At 36.5% G+C, this 19,228-nt stretch overlaps 1 protein-coding gene across 1 annotated transcript; it reads left to right on the forward strand.

Moving 5' to 3' along the window:
* Positions 1-210: 210 nt before the first annotated feature.
* Positions 211-3,072, forward strand: NAP1L2 (nucleosome assembly protein 1 like 2). The gene has a single exon (XM_022580725.3). It carries the CDS (start codon positions 915-917, stop codon positions 2,301-2,303), a length of 1,389 nt encoding a protein of 462 aa, XP_022436433.1. The 5' UTR covers positions 211-914; the 3' UTR covers positions 2,304-3,072.
* The last annotated feature ends 16,156 nt before the right edge of the window (positions 3,073-19,228 follow it).

Here is a 19,228-nt window from a genome sequence, read left to right on the forward strand (position 1 = left end):
CTCAAATTATTGCTCACTTATCATACAGCTTGTGGAAAGTACAGAAAACCAGAATATAGAATATTTAAATCACTGGCAGTTACACCACCCTGAGACCAGCATTTGCTAAATTTTTTAGTGTTTTCCCTTCTAACCTCTTTTTATAAGTCCCCCCCCCCTTCCCAGAGCCCAGGGCTAAAATCAAAGGGACAGATTTAGGATGGGTGAATGCCTTGTCTAACATTTTAGTTACTACTTTCTCTTAACTCTTTTGAAATTATAAAAATATAATACTAGTTGAAAACTGAAAGGATAAACTAATAAAACCTGGTTTCTAGAAAACTTGGGTGGTGGTGTGGGACGAGTGGGAGGTGGATGAATCAGCCATATTAGAGAACCTGGGAAAGTGAGCAGAGTTAGAAACTTGATAAATCTATTAATTTATTGGCTCATAGTTTGTCAATCACGTCAGCCCAGCAAATGAAATTAGAATAGAGTCGTGGGGGAGGGAGGGTGTGACGCAGCAAGCTATTTGCAACAAGAAAATCTAGCCGAGAGACAGCTGCATAATCATATTGCGGCACCGTTTTTACTTGCAGCAGCTGCTGCTTGCGGAGGACATCAGCCCGCTGCGGCTCTCTGCAGTCTCTGGCCTGCTCCTGCAGGACCGGTCACTGCGGCCATTGCTACTCTCTGCACCCCAGCCCGGCCACCGCTGCCTCTGTCCGGTTCTCACAGCCTCAGCACCGTGTTCATCCTGGCAGCAGCCTCGACAGTCGCTCCCGCCTCCCAACGCAGTCCGACCACTACCGCACGTTCCACCTCTGCCCCAGCCACCGCCGCTTCTTCTGATATTCCGGTGAGTCTTTCCTTGCGGAGGTCAGGTCTCCTGATCTTGGCGGTAGCCACCTCAGGCGTGTGAGGTCCTTTGAAAAATGGCCGAGTCAGCCGACCACAAGGAACTGTTAGAATCCAGTCAAGAAGAGGCTGGTGATAAGGTAATGATGGAGGGGCCCAGGGAACAGCCGGAGCGCGGTGAAGATGCCGCCGCTGGGCCTGGAGATGATGGGGAGCGCGGTGAAGAAGCCGCCGCGGGGCCTGGGGAAGAAGGGGGAAGAGGTGAAGAGGCTGCTGCTGGGTCCGGGGATGGCGGGGAAAAAGGTGAAGATGCTGATGAGGACTCAGACCCAGACCGTCCAAAAGGACTTATCGGTTATCTTTTAGATACAGACTTTGTTGAAAGTCTACCTGTGAAAGTTAAATACCGTGTGTTAGCCCTCAAAAAGCTTCAAACTAGAGTGGCCAATCTAGAATCCAAATTCCTAAGGGAATTTCATGGTATTGAAAGAAAGTTTGCTGAAATGTATCAACCTTTATTGGAAAAAAGACGTCAGATAATCAATGCAATCTATGAACCTACAAAAGAGGAATGTGAATATAAATCAGACTTTGAGGACTATGATGATGAGATGTATGATGAGGAAGAGATGTGTGGTATTGAGCAGGGTCTGCTACATGACTACATAGATGAGGATGACGGTTGTGAAGAAGATTATTATGATTATGCTATTGAAGAGGATGATGATGATGATGACGACGACAATGATGACGACGACACCGAGGCAGCTAGAGATGAGAATAAAGAAGAGGATCCTAAAGGAATTCCTGATTTTTGGCTGACTGTCTTAAAAAACGTTGACATACTCACTCCTTTGATTAAGAAATATGATGAGCCTATTCTGAAGCTCCTGACAGATATTAAAGTGAAGCTTTCAGATCCTGGTGAACCTCTCAGTTTCACGCTAGAATTTCACTTCAAACCAAATGAATATTTCAAAAATGAGCTGTTGACAAAGACCTATGTGCTGAAGTCCAGGCTAGCATATTATGATCCCCATCCCTATAGGGGAACCGCGATTGAGTATTGCATAGGCTGTAAAATAGATTGGAATGAAGGAAAGAATGTCACTTTGAAAACAGTCAAGAAAAAGCAGAAACACCGGATCTGGGGAACAATCCGAACTGTGAGTGAAGATTTCCCCAAGGATTCATTCTTCAATTTCTTTACTCAAGGAATCAACTCAAAGGGAAAGGATGGAAATGATGATTTTCTACTTGGTCACAATTTACGTACTTACATAATCCCAAGATCAGTATTATTTTTCTCAGGTGATGCACTTGAATCTCAGCAGGAGGGGGTAGTTAGGGAAGTTAATGATGAAATTTATGACAAAATTATTTACGATAATTGGATGGCTGCAATTGAGGAAGTTAAAGCCTGTTGCAAAAATCTTGAAGCAATAGTAGAAGACATTGATCGCTAAAGCAGAGTGTACATGGCCCTGAAATTAATTGCCCTAGATCTAGTTACTCAAGTTATAAGAAGTTAATTACATTCTTGTGTTCTTAATTTTTCTTGTAGTGTCAGTTAAAATGTATGTCTCAGAAATATGAGAAGTTCAAATACTAATTCATTTGACCTTGCATTTTAGTAGTAGAATATCTTCAAGAAAGTATTTACTGTGGTAAATGATTTAAGACATATTAATATAATGTGTAGTTTAATCCTTCTGAAGTCCTTTTGTCATGTAGGTATTAATCTGTCGCTGTGAATATTATCAGAAATGCTAAATGAGATCAATATTTATTCCAAAAGAAAATCTTGGGGAACCAACCCAAGGTTCTTTTCCTGTTGTTTGTTTCTTGCATTTGTGTTTTCTTAGGACTTTAGCTAGTGGGTTTAATTTTATTGTGCCTGCTTCAATTTGCAATAAAAATGCAATAGAATTTAAAACTTGAATGCTTAAGAAAAAGCCTGTATATAGTTAAGAATTTCAGGCAAAACCACATTTATTGTTAATAACAGCTTGTTCATAAGTTCTTGTATTTTATGTGACCATGATAAATAATGAAACTTAGTCATATTGAGGTTATCAGTGAAGTGTTGATCACAGTATTCTCCAAAGATTGCCACATATTGCTCTGTGTAATTGTGTAAACTGTAATTACAGTGTATAATTTCTCTTTTCCTATAGTACTTAATCATTCATTGAAAGTGATCACTTTATCATTCTGAAAATATTTTTCATGTTCCTTCACCACAAAATAAAATGAATAAAAATTTCAGTGATTTATGTTATAAAAGTGATCTTTTTTTATTGTAAAAGTAATATGTTTATTGGAGTACCGAAAACCATATACCCATTCTCCAAAGATAAGCATTGCTTATGTTTTGATTAATTTTCTACTCTTCTTTTTCTGTGTGTTTATATATGCCTGCAAATTTACTAAAACTCTGCTTAGAGGGGCAAAGAAAGTGTATCTTTTTTTATTGTTTACAACTGAATTAGTCTTAATCATGAGTCCACCTCCACCTCCCAGGGCTGCAGGGAAACAAAAATCTCAATTTTAATCAATCCAGTAAATTCATTGCCATTTAATAATTAAAACACTCCAAAAATAACAGGCTCATGTGTGTTAGTCTATATTTCAGATTTACCTACTCTTCCACAAGGTCATCTGGATGTATAGGGGCTTATATTGCTTTATGACATTGGTTGGGGGTGCACTGACTGGGGACAATGGGATGTGGTTGGTCAGAGAGCTGACTTTGTCCCAGAGCTGATTTTGCCTTCCTCAAGTGTGGAAACCCAGAAATGTGGCTGCCCCCTTTGGCAAACTCTGTGAAGGACACATCTATCCCTCTGGGATAACAGCAAACTTCTTTTTTTTTTTTTTTTTTTTGCGGTATGCGGGCCTCTCACTGTTGTGGCCTCTCCCGTTGCGGAGCACAGGCTCCAGACTTGCAGGCTCAGCGGCCATGGCTCACGGGCCCAGCTGCTCCACAGCATGTGGGATATTCCCAGACCGGTGCACGAACCCGTGTCCCCTGCATCGGCAGGCGGACTCTCAACCACTGCGCCACCAGGGAAGCCCAACAGCAAACTTCTTAATCTCTTCCATGCCATGTGAGAGCTGAGAGTGGCTAGGAAGTGCTAACTCTATCTCGTTATTGCTGCCTATCCACTCTTCCATCCCAGGTGGTTGTGATGTGATCCCACAGAATTATAAAATGAAAATGGAACAAAATCTCCTCTGCTCGTGACTTATTCTTCCACTCTCGTGACTTATTCTTCCACTCTTCCTTCGGATTTTGGCTCAAAGACGTAAGTTTATAACATTGCCTGCATTTCTTACCACTGTCTCATCTCTACAATCAACTGGGGAGGAAGGTATGGGATTTTTTCTCTCCTTTTCCTGTTTGGAAAGACCTTCCTCTAATATCGTATCTTTCTCCCAGGGTTAGGGGTAGATGCTCACTTGCTTTTCTCTGGGGTTGCAATAGTTGACAGGATATTGGGAAACAGACAACTTACGATTATAGGGGAACCTAAATCAGGAAACATTTACAGTGTATACTTGATAAATGTAGACTTTTTCACACTTTTCACCACCATTAATCTTGACCTCTATTAAATTCTTGACTCCCTCTAAACCCCTCCCACACACAAAAATTGGGCCCCTTTTAATAGTGGTTGCTGTTACTATGCATTAAAAAGTCAGGAACATGGGTGTATCTTTCTTGCTATTTCAGGGAGGAATATCAGACATTTTGAAGTCCCTCCTGTCCCTTTATCTTGCCTTCATGAAATAGAGCAGTAAAGCTGCTTCTGGGCTTTCTGTAAGGGCAGGCCAGTCCCATTTGCTGTATCTGTTATGTCAGTGGCCTCCAGCCAAAGACCACCAGGGACATACCAGTAGTTGAACAAGTTGGGTTTATTCATCATTGCTGTGACAGAGAACCGTTGTATGTTATCAGTAAGTGGGTGTTAGAAAACATACTTCAGGATTTGGGCTTTGGTTGCATGATTTGGTATATGGTCTAAGGAAGTGGGGGTATTGGTAGCTCAATAAATCTTATCTATAGGGGGGAGAAAATAGAACAAAGATAAGGCAGTACTTGATAAAGAGGTTTAGCTACTCATTTTAGCTAGAATGACAAGGGTGTTTGGTATTTTGTGGATGTCAAAGTGACCTTGTTTTTGTCTGTGCTTAGACAAAATTAAGAGACCTTGCTTTGTCTCATTTTATTGTGGTCCCAGAGTAACCTTTTCTGAGGTTGGTATTCTGTGAGTTGGTTTATCTACACTAGAATAACATGGCCTAGTTGTGAGTACCAGGCCAGCTTCCTGATGTCAGGGACTGCTTTTTATATTTCTCTTTCATCTCTTCTCAGGAATGCAATTTGATACTATAATCACTCCCATAGCTTGTGGTGGGATGGAGGTTCATTTGATTTGGGTTTAGCCTAGTGTAGAGGTCCTTTAGGCCTTGAGGATAGGCCATCAGCTTTTGCCCACATGCCAGAGAGATCTGTATTAGGGTTTAGGGCTCAAGTGTAACTAAAAATAGAATTTTACCTTAATTCTTTTTGTAACTATTCTTAAAAAGTATGTCATTAATATGGTCCTAGAGGGATTGTTGAGCTGGCTGTTGGGCATTGTTAGAATTTTGGTATTCTGAGGGAAAATACTGAAATACATAAATACAACAAAATTTCATTTTGGGGTACATAATAATTTATAGTGTAAATTATAGTATTTAGTATTATATATCATATGGCAGAGTGGTTAGCCTTTGAAGCCAGGCTGCTTGGATTCAAATTAGTTGGGTGACCTTGTGCAAGTTACTTTATGTGTCTCAGTTTTCATACCTGTAAAAATATGGTAATAATTGTACAATTACCTCATAGATTATTATGAAGATTTAACTGGTTTATGTAAAGTTCTTGAAATATACATGGCACATAATAAGTGCTATATAGGTATGTCTATCTTTATTATTTTTATTATCAAGTTTATATCTTAAACACTCAAAGCTGGTATACAGTTAGGGTGCAGTAAATTCTTATTAAATTATTAATAATTGTCCCCCTAATTTGTTTCTAATTTACAAAAAGTGAAATCATATACTTTGCATTTTAATAACAGAATCTCCAAGACTTCTCCAAGTATTAAGGAGGGCTAAGTGGCAAGTTTACCAGCAATACTTACGTTAGTGGCAAGCCTGGTTAATGAAGAAGAAAATAAAGTGACTCTGACTCTGGTGTTCCATACTGCTGAGTGCATTCATTAGCCTTGTAGCTGTGTACACCAGGCTCAATGCTCATCACAGGCCATTTTGTTCACTGGCCAATAAATGTGTCATTAAATTAAAATATTTGGAAAACAGAAATAAATACAGAAGATGAAAATCACATGAAATTATATATCATTCATAAGTATATAACAGATTTGATTTTTCAGTTACCACACAGCTATGTGCAGCATGTAGCTAACTATTTGAAAGCAGATAATCTTTTAAAAAGGAATATAAATTACAGCTTTATATGGAACACTTTAACATGTGTGAATGTGTCTTCACTCCCAGCCTCCTTCAAAGCTGCTTATGGCACCTGACCCCTGTGTGCCTCAGCCAGAATTGCCTTTCTTTTTACAGGCCACAGGTACTCTTACACATAGAATATGGTTTCATAAAGCACCGGAACCTGAACACTATTCATCCACTCCTTTTGACCAGCGTGCTTGCACAAAGGCCAAAGAGGAGACTTACACTAGGGGCTTCCATGATGATTCAACCCTATCTCTCCTCCCACCCTGCCATCCATGTATGCTCGTACATGCCCTAGGAAAGAAGTTTTATCAGGGCTGGGGTCCTTTATGACCCCTAGTTGTAATTCACTGCCTCTGTAAAATAGAGAATTCGTGTATTGATTTAAACCTCATACAAAAGGTTCTGCATTCCAATGGAGTGTATCACTGGGCCATGAGAAAAAAAGCTTTCCCAGTAGTCTTATTTGCTAAGATTGGTGCTGAAATAAAAATTTCCCAAGGCAACTTCATGAAAATGGTAAAAAATGATTATTTTTATTAAATTTTCTATTTCACACTTAACATGCTCTCAGACTCTCTCTCTCTCTCTCTTTCTCTCTCTCTCTCTCTCTCTCTCTCTCACACACACACACACACACACACACACACACACACTGGATGATCAAGGATGAGAGGAAGCTCATGGTCAGAGAGATTGACAGCAGGTGGAACCAATATGGAGTGCTTTATCATTTGTTATTTCTCCATCAGCTATCAAGGTGAAAGGAGGTAATAAAAATTGATATTGTGTGCATGCTTACATCTGTGCGTAAATATACATGTTTTAATGCAAAATATGCTAGTAACAAGTGGAAATGATACTTAGACAATAATCTTTGTTGTCCAAAATGCCAGGAATCCTATGGATAAGGAAAGAGCGAGTGGTTTTCGATGAGTTTTCCTCACTATGATGAGGTATGTTTCTCTTTACAACTTAGAGGAATTGAAAAGGTGCTTTTACCTGCTGAGACCCATATTATGCAATTTCAGACATTTACATTTCTTGGTCAAGTATTAAACTTACATACTCTTACTGTATGGTGTTTGCAGAACACTCCAGCATTAAAGTCCTCAGTAGTGTTTGGGTAAGAGTGGTTATCTCAGTTTTTCAGTTGAGAAATCTGAGATCTGATCTCATCGCTTGCGCTCTTTTCATCGCATCATGCTGCCTTCAGTGAAACTGAATGATGCTGCTAGTTTACTTATGTTAAAATATCTCTACCCATATTAAAGCTGCTTGGTACTAGTACTGGAATAGATATTAACCTAAGTTCCTTTGTCAGATTTGTTACTTGATTGACTTAGAGTATATGGTAACAGCTAGGCTGCAGGTTTTTAAGAAAACTTCCTAATGCAGCTTAGCAATGTAAAAGTATTACAGGAATTAAATCTCATTTCCTCTTAAATATTCTATAATTTACACTTTGGTAATGTGACCTAATTCTCACTTAGTCATAGATTTAATTTAAATTTATTGCTTTTTTGAAAACTCATTTTTTAAAAAAATCTGGGTTCTTGTCCCTATTGTGAAACTTGTGTATGATGTGACCTGGGTCAAACTAATAAATTCCACTTGTCAGCAGTTTCCTTATCTGTACAATGGAGATAATTAGTAGTGTCTAGGTCATAAGACTGTTTTGATAACTCATTGCGATAAAGACTGTCAAGTACTTAGCACAATGCCTGGCACATAACAAGCCCTAAAACATTAGGTTATTATTATTATAATCATCATCATCACTTCTTAGGATTCTTAGGATCACATTATAATATAATCGGCTTTGTACATAATAGGGACTTAAATTATAGCTACTCTTTTATAGCTTTATATCCCTGAGGTAATCACAAACAGAAGAGGATTTAAGGTGATTAAATGCCTTTTCTTCTCTTTTTATTTGAAATAATTATAGACTCACAGGCAGGTGCAAAAATAGAACATAAAATCATGTGAACCCTGTAAGCTTATGCTTTTTGCCAGATTTTGGGGTTTTTCAGCTTTTATTTACTTGAATATTTTTTCAGCGCCACACTCCTGCTCCTTTCTTTCTGGGACCCAGATGACGTACATGTTAGATCTTTTATTATTGTCACAAGTGTTGTGGCTTTGCTCATTTTTTTCAGTCTATTTTCTTTTTGTTCAGACTGGGTCAATTCTATTTGTCTGTGTTCGAGCTCACTGATTCTTTCCTGCCATTTGCATTCTGCAGTTGAACCCAGCCAGTGAGTTTTTAATTTTGGTTGTTTTATTTTTTCAATGTTATTATCTCTATTTGATTCATTGTTATAACTTCTATTTCTTTGCTGAGATTTTCTATTATTCATTTGTTTCAGTAGTGTTCATAACTGCTTCTTGAAGCATTTAATTATGGCTGCTTTATTAAAATCCTTATCATATAATTCCAACATGTGAGTGATGTTGGTGTTGGCATCTGTTGATTGGTTTTGCTCATTCAGGTTGTGATCTTCTGGTTCTTGATATGTTGAGTGATTTTTGATTATATCTTGGACATTGTTAGTATTATAAGACACTGGGTCCTATTTAAATCTTATAAAATATCAGGCTGTCACCCTGGTTAGGTTTAATGTGCAAGTGTTTTTGTTTTTGATGACCTTGACAGTTTTGAGGAGAATCAGTCAGGTACTTTGTAGAATGCTCCTCAATTCAGATTTGTTTGATGTTTCTCTCATACTTAGACTAGGTTTATGGATTTTGGGGAGGAAGACTATAAGAGGTGAAGTGCCTTTCTCATCACATCGTATTGATGAAAAGTGCCATCAAAATGATATAACTGATGATGTTAACCTTGATCACCTGACTAAGATAGTGTTTGCTAGGTTTCTCCACTGTGAAGTTACACTCCCTCTCCCCCTCCACTTTCCATAATGTTACTCTTTGGAAGCAAGTTAATAAACATAGTCTACACTTAAGTGTTGGGGATTTATGCTACATCAGGAGTATCTACATAAACTATTTAGAATTCTTCTTTGCAAGAGAATATCTCTTCTTCCATTTATGTATATATGTATGTATGTATGTTTTCATAGACATGTATTTTATGGCTTGGGTTATAATCTAATAGTACATTATTTCCTTTGTTACACAGATTATTCCAGCTTTGGCCATTTGTAGCTCTTTGAGTTGGTTCCTATGTCTCTAGGCATACCCACATCTTTGTATGTACCTGGCATTACAAGATGCTACAGACTAATTTTGTATATTCCTATTTCAGTCCTAGAATCAGCCATTTCTCCAAGGATACCTTATTCCTTTTATTGGAGAATGGTGTCAGAAATCAAGATCTTAGCACTTGGTGGGTTCAGTGCTACTGGGATGTCATTGCTTCTACACCTTTTCAGTAAACAGAGCTAGGAAATTTACGTATATATGCTAACCTTTGTATACACATGTCTCTATAATTATTTCTATTACTATCCATCAGTATCTATATTAAACTAAACATGCCTTCATATTGATTTCTCTGACCCTAATCTGTTACCACATGGATCATTCTAGACCCATCCCCTTGATTCTCTGTAACCTCTCACTCCAACAGTGAAAAATCTGATTCTCACCATCCACTATCTATTTACTTATTTGCTTAATCCCATTATAAATGTTTCAGAATTGTTAACCCATATCCCCAAGAGAAACAACTTAACCAATTACAGTATATTGCTTATGTACAGTCTCAGAAATAATATTTCAATAAAAACTATTCATGTAATTTGAGCAATCTGTGTGCAATCCAAAGTTATGTCATGGGTTTTCCAGAACTTGAGTGTATATTTGTAAAACTGGTACTTCTATCTTTTCCAAATCACAATCCATTTATATGTTTTACCTTTAGATAGTTTATTCATTCATTCAGACTTAGGATGTGTCTACTGTGTTCTTAGTGTGATCTTATATATAACGAGGAATGAAATTGTATTTCTGTCATTAGGAACTCATAGATAAAGGAATTAAAGGGACTGATCTATGGAGTGCAAATCCCAAGAATCTCATAGGTACTGGGAAATCTAAAATGTGAAAAACAAAATACAGGGAGTAGAATCTGATAGTCATTGAGAGTACTACTGTCATTGATTTTTTGGGGGGGGGATAAGATTGTCCTTGGGGCATCTAAACTATAGGAGATTTTTAAAGAATTTATAGCCTATTTTTTGTATTAATAGACTATTTTTAGAACAGTTGAAGATATACATTAAAATTGAGCAGATAGTATAGGAAGTTCCCATATTACCCCCCCCCACATACACAGTTTCCTCTATTTTTTTTATATTGGTAAAATATACATAATATAAAATTTATAATTTTAACCACTTTAAGTGTGCAGTTCAGTGATATTAAGTACATTCACATTATTGTGAGACAATCACAACCATTCATTCCAGAGCCTTTTATCTTCCCAAGCTGAAACTCTGTATTCATTATACAATAACTCCCCATTCCTCCAGCCCCCAGCCTCTGGAAGCTACCATTTTACTATCTGTATCCATGAATTTGACTACTCCAAGTAACTCGTATGAGTGGAATCATACAATATTTGTCCTTTTGTGTCTGAATTATTTCACTTAGCACAGTGTCTTCAAGAATCATCCATATTGTAGCATATATTAGAGTTTCCTTCTTTTTAAAGGCTGAATAATATTAGATTGTACATGTAAAATACATTTTGTTTATCTGTTCAACCATCGATAGACATTTGTTTTTTCCCCCCACCATTTGGCTATTGTCAGTAATGCTGCTATGAACATGGGTGTACAAATATGTTTGAGACCCTGCTTTTGGGTATATATCCAGAAGTGGAATTGCTGGATTATATGATAATTCAATGTTTAATTTTTTGAGGACCTGCCATACTGTTTTCCACTATGGCTGTGCCATTTTACAAGGGTTCAAATTGCTCCACATCTTTGCCAATACATACTATCTTCTGTGGTTTTCTTCAATAACAGACGTCATATTGGATGTAAAGGGGTATTTCATTGTGGTTTTGATGTGAATTTCCCCAGTGATTAGTGATGTTGAGCATCTTTACTTGTGCTTCATGGCCTTTTGTATATCTTCTTTGGAGAAATGTCTGTTCAAGTCCTTTATCCATTTTCGAATTGGCTTTTTTTGGTTGTTGTTGAATCATAAAAATTCTTTGTATATTCTGTATGTTAATGCCTTATCAGATATATTATTTGCAAATATTTTCTCCCATCCTAGGGTTGCCTTTTAGCTCTGTTGATAGTATCCTTGATGCAAAAAACTTTTTGATTTTGATGAAATCCAATTTATATTTTCTTTTGTTGCCTGTACTTTTGGTGTCATATCCAAAAAATCATTACCAATGCCAATGTCATGGTGCTTTGCCCCTATGTTTTCTTCTAAGAGTTTTATGGTTGCAACTCTTACATTTAGGTGTTTGATCCATTTTGTGTCAATTTTTGTATATGGTGGAAGGTAAGGGTCCAAATTCATTCTTTTGCATGTGGATATCCAATTTTTACAACACCATTTGTTGAAGACTCTCCTTTCCCCATTGAATTATTTTAGCAACCTTGTCAAAAATCATTTGACCATATATGCGAGGATGTATTTCTGGAGAGTCTGTTCTATTCCATTGGTCCATTCTATTCTTATAGTAGGTCTGTCTTTATGCCATTTGCACACCGTTTTGATTAGTGTAGCCTTGTAGTAAGTTTTTTTTTTTACATCTTTATTGGAGTATAATTGCTTTACAATGTTGTGTTAGTTTCTGCTTTATAACAGAGTGAATCAGTTACACATATACATATGTTCCTATATCTCTTCTCTCTTGCATCTCCCTCCCTCCCACCCTCCCTATCCCACCCCTCTAGGTGGTCACAATTTTGATAACAGGAAATATGAATCATCCAACAGTGTTCTTCCTTTTCAAGATTGCTTGGGCTATTCAAGGTCCCTTGAGATTCCATATGAATTTTAGGATGGATTTTTCTATTTTCAGAAAGTTATAATTGGGATTTTTTTTTTTTTGCGGTATGCGGGCCTCTCACTGTTGTGGCCTCTCCCGTTGTGGAGCACAGGCTCTGGACGCGCAGGCTCAGCGGCCATGGCTCATGGGCCCAGCCGCTCTGCGGCATGTGGGATCTTTCCGGACTGGGGCACGAACCCGTGTCCCCTGCATTGGCAGGCGGACTCTCAACCACTGCGCCACCAGGGAAGCCCTATAATTGGGATTTTGATAGGGATTGCATTAAATTTGTAGATTGCTTTGGGTAGTATTGACATCTTAACAATATTGATTCTTCCAATCCATGAATATGGGATGTCCTTATGTTTATTTCTGTCTTTCAGCAATATTTCATAGTTTACAGTGTCCAAATCTCTCACCTCCTTGGTTAGGTTTATTCTTAAATATTTTATTCTTTTTGATGCTATTATAAATGGAGTTATGGAATGCTCTCTTAACTTTTCTTTTGATTTCTTCATTGCTAGTGCATGAAAATGTAACTGTTTTGTGTATTGATTTTGTATCCTGGAACTTTGCTGAATTTGATTATTAGTTCTAACAAAATTGTGGAATTTTTTTTTTTTTTTTTTTTTGCGGTACGCGGGCCTCTCACTGTTGTGGCCTCTCCCGTTGCGGAGCACAGGCTCCAGATGTGCAGGCCCAGCGGCCATGACTCACGGGCCCAGCTTCTCTGAGGCATGTGGGATCTTCCCGGACCGGGGCACAAACCTGTGTCCCCTGCATCGGCAGGCGGACTCTCAACCACTGCGCCACCAGGGAAGCCCAAAATTGTGGAATCTTTAGGGGTTTCTGCAAATATGATCGTGTCATCTGTAAACAGAGGTGATTTTACTTCTTTCTAATTTGAATGCCATTTTGTTTTCATTTTCTTGCCTAATTGAACTGAATAAAACTTTCAATAATATGTTGAATTGAAGAGGTGAAAGTGAGCATCCTTATCTTGTTCCTGATGTTAAAAGAAAAGCTTTCAGTCTTCCAACACTATGATGTTTGCTGTGGGCTTTTCATTATACCCATAATATATATTCCAGTAATTGCTTTCTATTCCTAGTTTGTTGAGTGTTTTTTTTGTAACATGAAAGTGTATTGAATTTTGTCAAATGCTTTTTCTTTATAAATTGAGATCATGTGGGTTTTTTCCTCATTCTGTTAGTGTAGTGTATAACACTGATTATTTTCATATGTTGAACCATCCTGGTGTGAAAAATTAATGAACAGAAACCTAAATTAAATAGATTCGGGAGACCAGAAGGGGCGTTCTCATGCCTTGTGACAATAACTGAGTTCAACAGGAAGAAGAAAGACTCCTTTTTTTTTCTGGCAAGGTGTCAGACAATGAAAAGCCATGGACTCTTTGTTTACTGTAGCCCTCCCAACCTTCTTTTTTCTCCTTATTAAAGCCTTCTCCTTTCCTTGCCGTGTGTGGACTTGCATGTGGCTCACCATGGTTGCAGATGCTGAATTGCAATTCTCTGCTGATCCTGAATAAATCCATATTTCCTGGAGAAATATCTGGTAGTCTGTTTCAGGCCAACACTTGCGTTTTAAGGAATAAATCCCACTGGGTCATGGTATATAATCCTTTTAACATTGCTGAATTCACTTTGCTAGTACTTTGTTGAGGCTTTTTGCGTCAATATTTATTAGGGATAATGGTCTGTAGTTTTCTCTTCTTGTAGTGTTTTTGTCTTTCTTTGGTATCAGAGTGAAGATGTCCTGCTAAAATGAGTTAGTAAGTGTTTCCTCCTCTTCAATATTTTAGCAGAGTTTGAGAAGGATTGGTATTATTTTTTTAAATGTTTGGTAGAATTCACCAGTGAAGATATCTGGTCCTAGACTTTTCTTCATTGGGAAGATTTTGATTACTGATTCAATCTCCTTTCTGGTTATAGGTCTATTCATATTTTCTAGTACTTCATGATTCAGTCTTTGTATGTTATATAGCCCTAAGCATTTGTCCATTTCATCTGGGTTATCTAATTGGTTGATGTATCATTGCTCATAGAATTCTCTTATAATCTTGTTAATTTCTATAAAATTGGTAGTCAAAAGTCCTCTCTTTCATTTTTGTTATAATTTTAGTAATGTGAGTATTGTCTCTCTTCTTTCTTATTAAGCCTACCTGAAGTTTTGTCAATTTTATTGATTTTTTTTAAAGTGCAACTTTTGGTTTCATTGATTTTCTCTGTTGTTTTTTCCTTCAGTACTTTATCTCTGCACTAATCTTTATTTCCTTCTACTAGTTTTAGTTAGTTCTTTTTCAAATTCCTTTAGATGTAATGTTAAGTTATTGATTTGAGATAGCTCTTCTTTTTGTAAAGTAAGCATTTAAAGCAATAAATTCCCTCTTAGCACTGCTTTTATCCATCCCATAAATTTTGGAATGTCTTTTCATTTTCATTTGTCTCAAGATATTTTCTAATTTCCCTTATGATTTCTTCTTTGACCCATTTTTTACAGAATATATTGTTTAATATCCACATATTTGTGTATTTCCCTTTTCATTCTCCTATTGGTTTTATTTTTTGTTTCATTCTGTTGTGATTGGAAAAGATAGTTTGTGTGATTTCTATCTCTTTAAATTTACTAAGACTTGTTTTGTGCCCTTACAAAATGATCTATACCAGAGACTCTTCCATGTGCACTTAAGAAAAAGTATGTTCTGCTTCTTGTTGGGTGAAGTGTTCTATATAAGCTTATTACATGCAATTGGTTTATAGTGTTGTTCAAGTCCTCTATTTCTTTATTAATCTTCTGTCTGGTGTTATTATTGAAGGTAGGGTTTTAAGACGATTCCTACTATTACTATAGAACTATCTATTTCTTCAATGACACCACTGTCATTTATTTATGAGTTCTGGTTATATATATGTTTGTTTTATCTTCGTGGTGAATTGACCCTTTTATTGATATATAAGACCCTTCCTTTTGTGTCTCTTGAAACATTTTTTAAATTAATGTCTCTTTTATCTGATATTAATATAGGTACCCTGCTTTCTTTTAGTTATTATATGCATGGAATATTTTTTAGACTATTTTACTTTCAACCTAAGTATGTCTTTAGATATAAAAAGAGTCTTTACAGTCAGCATATAGTGGGATCATTTTTTTTATATCCATTCTGCCAAACTGTGCTTCTTTCATTGAGGAGTTTAATCCATTTACATGAAATAATTACTGTTAGGAAAATGTCATACTTTTTTGTCTCTAACTTTCTCCCTTACCACCTTATTTTGTTTTTAGTTGTATAAGTCCTCATGTATTTTGGATATTAATCCCTTACCAGATGTATGGTTTGCAAATACTGTCTTCCATTCAGTAGGTTGTATTTTCACTCAGTTGATTGTTTCCTTTGTTGTGCACAGGTTTTTTGGTTTGATGCAATCCCATTTGTTGATTTTTGCTTTTGCCTGTGCTTGTGGTATCATATCCTGTGGCAAAGAAATCACTTCCAAGACGAATGTCAAAAAGCTTTTCTCCTATGTTTTCTTCAATGAGTTTTTACAGTTCCTGGTTTTCTGTTTAAGTCTTTAATCCATTTCGAGTTGTATTTTGTGTATCATGTAAGGTAGGGTTCCAATACAATTTTTCTCCAAGTAGATATCAGTTTTCCCAACGTTGTTGAAGAAACTAGTCTTTCCGTATTGTGTATTTTTGGGATCCTTTGTTGAAGATCAGTTGACTATATCTGTGGGTTTATTTCTGTGCTTTCTATTCTGTTTCATTGGTCTGTATGTCTGTTTTTATTCCAGTACACACTGTCTTAACTACTGTGGCTTTGTAGCATATTTTGAAATGAAGAAGTGTGATACGTCCAGCCTTGTTTTCCTTGTTCAAAATTGCTTTAGCTATTTAGGGTCTTTTTTGGTTCCATATGAATCATAGGTGAAAAACCTCCCAACAAAGAAAAGTCCAAGACCAGATGGCTTCACTTGTGAATTCTAACAAACATTTAAATAATTAATGCCAATCCTTCTCAAATTATTCCAGAAATTGAAAATGAGGGAACATTTTCAAGCTCATTTTACAAGGCTAGCATTGCCCTGACACCAAAGCCAGACAAAGACATTACAAGAAAATAAAACTACAGACCAATAACTGTGATGAACATAGATGTACAAATCCTCAACAGAGTACTAGCAAACCAAATTCAGTAGCACATTAAAAGGATCACACACCACAGTCAAGTAGGATTTATCTCTGGGATGCAAGGAGGGTTCAACATAAGGAAATCAGTTAATACAATACACAACATTAACAAAATGAAGGATAAAAATCACATGATATCTCAACAAATGCAGAAAAAGTATTTGGCAAAATTCAATATCCATTCATAATAAAAACTCTCAACAAACTGGGTATAGAGAAAAAGTATCTCAACATAATAAAAGCCATATATAACAAGCCCACAGCTAATATCAAACTCAACAGGGAAAAACTTAAAAGTTTTTCCTCTGAGATCTGGTACAAGGAAAGAGTGCTCCTTTTCTCATCACTCCTATTCAAAATAGTATTGGAAGTTCTAGCCCAAGCAATTAGACAAGAAAAAGAAAGAAAAGGCAACCAAATTGCAAAGGAGGAAGTAAAAATTATGTTTGCAGATGATGTGATTTTATGTAGAAAACCCTAGACTCCACAAAAAAATTGATAAAACTAATAAAATGTTTAGCAAAGTTGAAGATGCAAAATTAACATAAAATTGGTTGTGTTTCTATGCACTAATAAGAAACTTTCTGAAAAGGAAATTGAGACAACAATCTCATTTACAGTAGCACCAAAAGGAATAAAATACTTAGAAATAAACTTAACAAAGGAGGAGAAAATGTGTATGCTGAAAATTATAAAACAGTACTGAAAGTAATTAAAGAAGACACAAAGAAATGGAAATACATCCTGTGTTCATGGAATGGAAGACTTAATATTGTTTAAGTGTCTATACAACCCAAAGCAATCTACAGATTCAGTATAATCCCCATCAAAATCTCAATGGCATTTTTTACAGAAATTGTTACCTGTAGCTTTATCTCATATTTTAAAGATGGGCAATATCCATTATCCAACTTTGTTCTTTTTCAGCATTGTGTTGTCTATTTTGTCATTTCATATCAATATTAGAATAAGTTTGTCAATATCCACAATATAACTTGCTGGGATTTTGTTTGGTATTGCAGAGCCCTCATGAATTAAATTAGTGCCCTTATAAAGGTGGTCTGAGAAAAGTCAGTTGTCCCTTCCACCACATGAGGTTACAGTGAAAAGATGTCCACCTATGGACCAGGAAGCATGCTCTCGCCAGACACCAAATCTTCCAGCATGATCTTGGAATTACAGCCCCCACAACTGTGAGAAATAAATGTTTGTTTTTGTAATCCACCCAGTTTATGGTACTTTTCTCTTTTTTTTGTTAAGATTGAATTAAGAACTATCAATGGGTGTTTTTAAAAAAATATATTTATTTTTTTGGCTGCTTTGGGTCTTAGTTGCAGCACGTGGGATCTTTGCTGAGGCATGTGAGACCTTTCATTGTGGCGTGCAGGCTTCTCTTTAGTTGTGGTGTGTGGGTTTCTCTCTCTAGTTGTGGCATGTGGGCTCCAGAGTGTGTGGGCTCTGTAGTTTGTGCCATGCCGGCTCTCTCATTGAGGCGCACAACCTCAGTAGTTGTAGCACGTGGGCTTAGTTGCCCCACTGAGTGTGGGATCTCAGTTCCCTGACCAGGTATTGAACCCACGTTCCTTGCATTGGAAGGCGGATTCTTTACCATTGGACCACCAGGGAAGTCCCTACTTTTCTTATAGTAACCCAAAAAGACTAAGAGAGTGTTTTTAAACAATTCATATATAAAGTGGTTATTGATATAGTTGAAATAATATGTACCATACGTGTAGCTGCTTTCTATTCACTCTCCTTGTTCTTTGTTTCTTTTTTTTTCTTTGTCTTCCACTCACCTTTAACCTTATGTGGTTTAATTGGGCTTTTAATGTGATTCCATATTCTCTCCTTTCAACATATCTATTATAATTCTATTTATTTTAATTTAGTGTTTGCCATAGAGTTTACAATATACATTTACAACTAATTTAGGTCTATGTTCAAATAACATTATACTGTTTCATAGATAGTTCAGGTACTATGTAACAGTGTTCCAATTCTTCCCTATCATTCTTTATTATGCTGTTATTCATTTCACTTTTTCATAAGCTATAATCACCCAATATATTATAGCTATTATTATTTTAAACAAACTGTTATCTGTTAAATCAATTAATAACAAGAAAAACAAATGGTTTTATTTCACCTTTATTTATTCCTTCTTGAACACTCTATCTTTATATAGGACAGGTTACTGAGCTATATCATTTTCATTCTCTCTGGAGAATGTTTTCTAGCTTTTATTGCAAGGCAAGTTTACTCGTGACAAAGTCCCTCCATTTTTGTTTGCCTGAGAAAAGTATTTCTTCTTCATTTATGAATGTTAATTTTGCTAACAAAGTTCTAGGTTGGTGGATTTGGGGTGACTTTTTTCTTTCAACAATTTATATATCTCACTCTACTTTCTTCTTATTTTAACGGTTTTTGAAGAGATGTTTCAATGTCACTCTTATCCTTGTTCCTCTATATTTTTCTAAAAATGAGTTTTTAGTCAGCTAATAAGCCCTTGTGGAAATCAAATGTCTGACCATTAGAGTCTGTTGAAATTTTGTCCTGATGTGTGCACTTTTGAGGTCAATTTGGATTCTAAGCCTGACAAGATAAAAAGGGCTTCTTTGCAAAGCTTTGCTTGACCCTTGAACTTGGAACACAACTCTATGGTCC

The sequence above is a fragment of the Delphinapterus leucas genome, chromosome X, assembly GCF_059928025.1.
Source record: "Delphinapterus leucas isolate spDelLeu-1000000601 "Yukka" chromosome X, BTC_Dleu_Yukka2, whole genome shotgun sequence".
In the NCBI taxonomy this organism is placed as follows: Eukaryota; Metazoa; Chordata; class Mammalia; order Artiodactyla; family Monodontidae; genus Delphinapterus; species Delphinapterus leucas.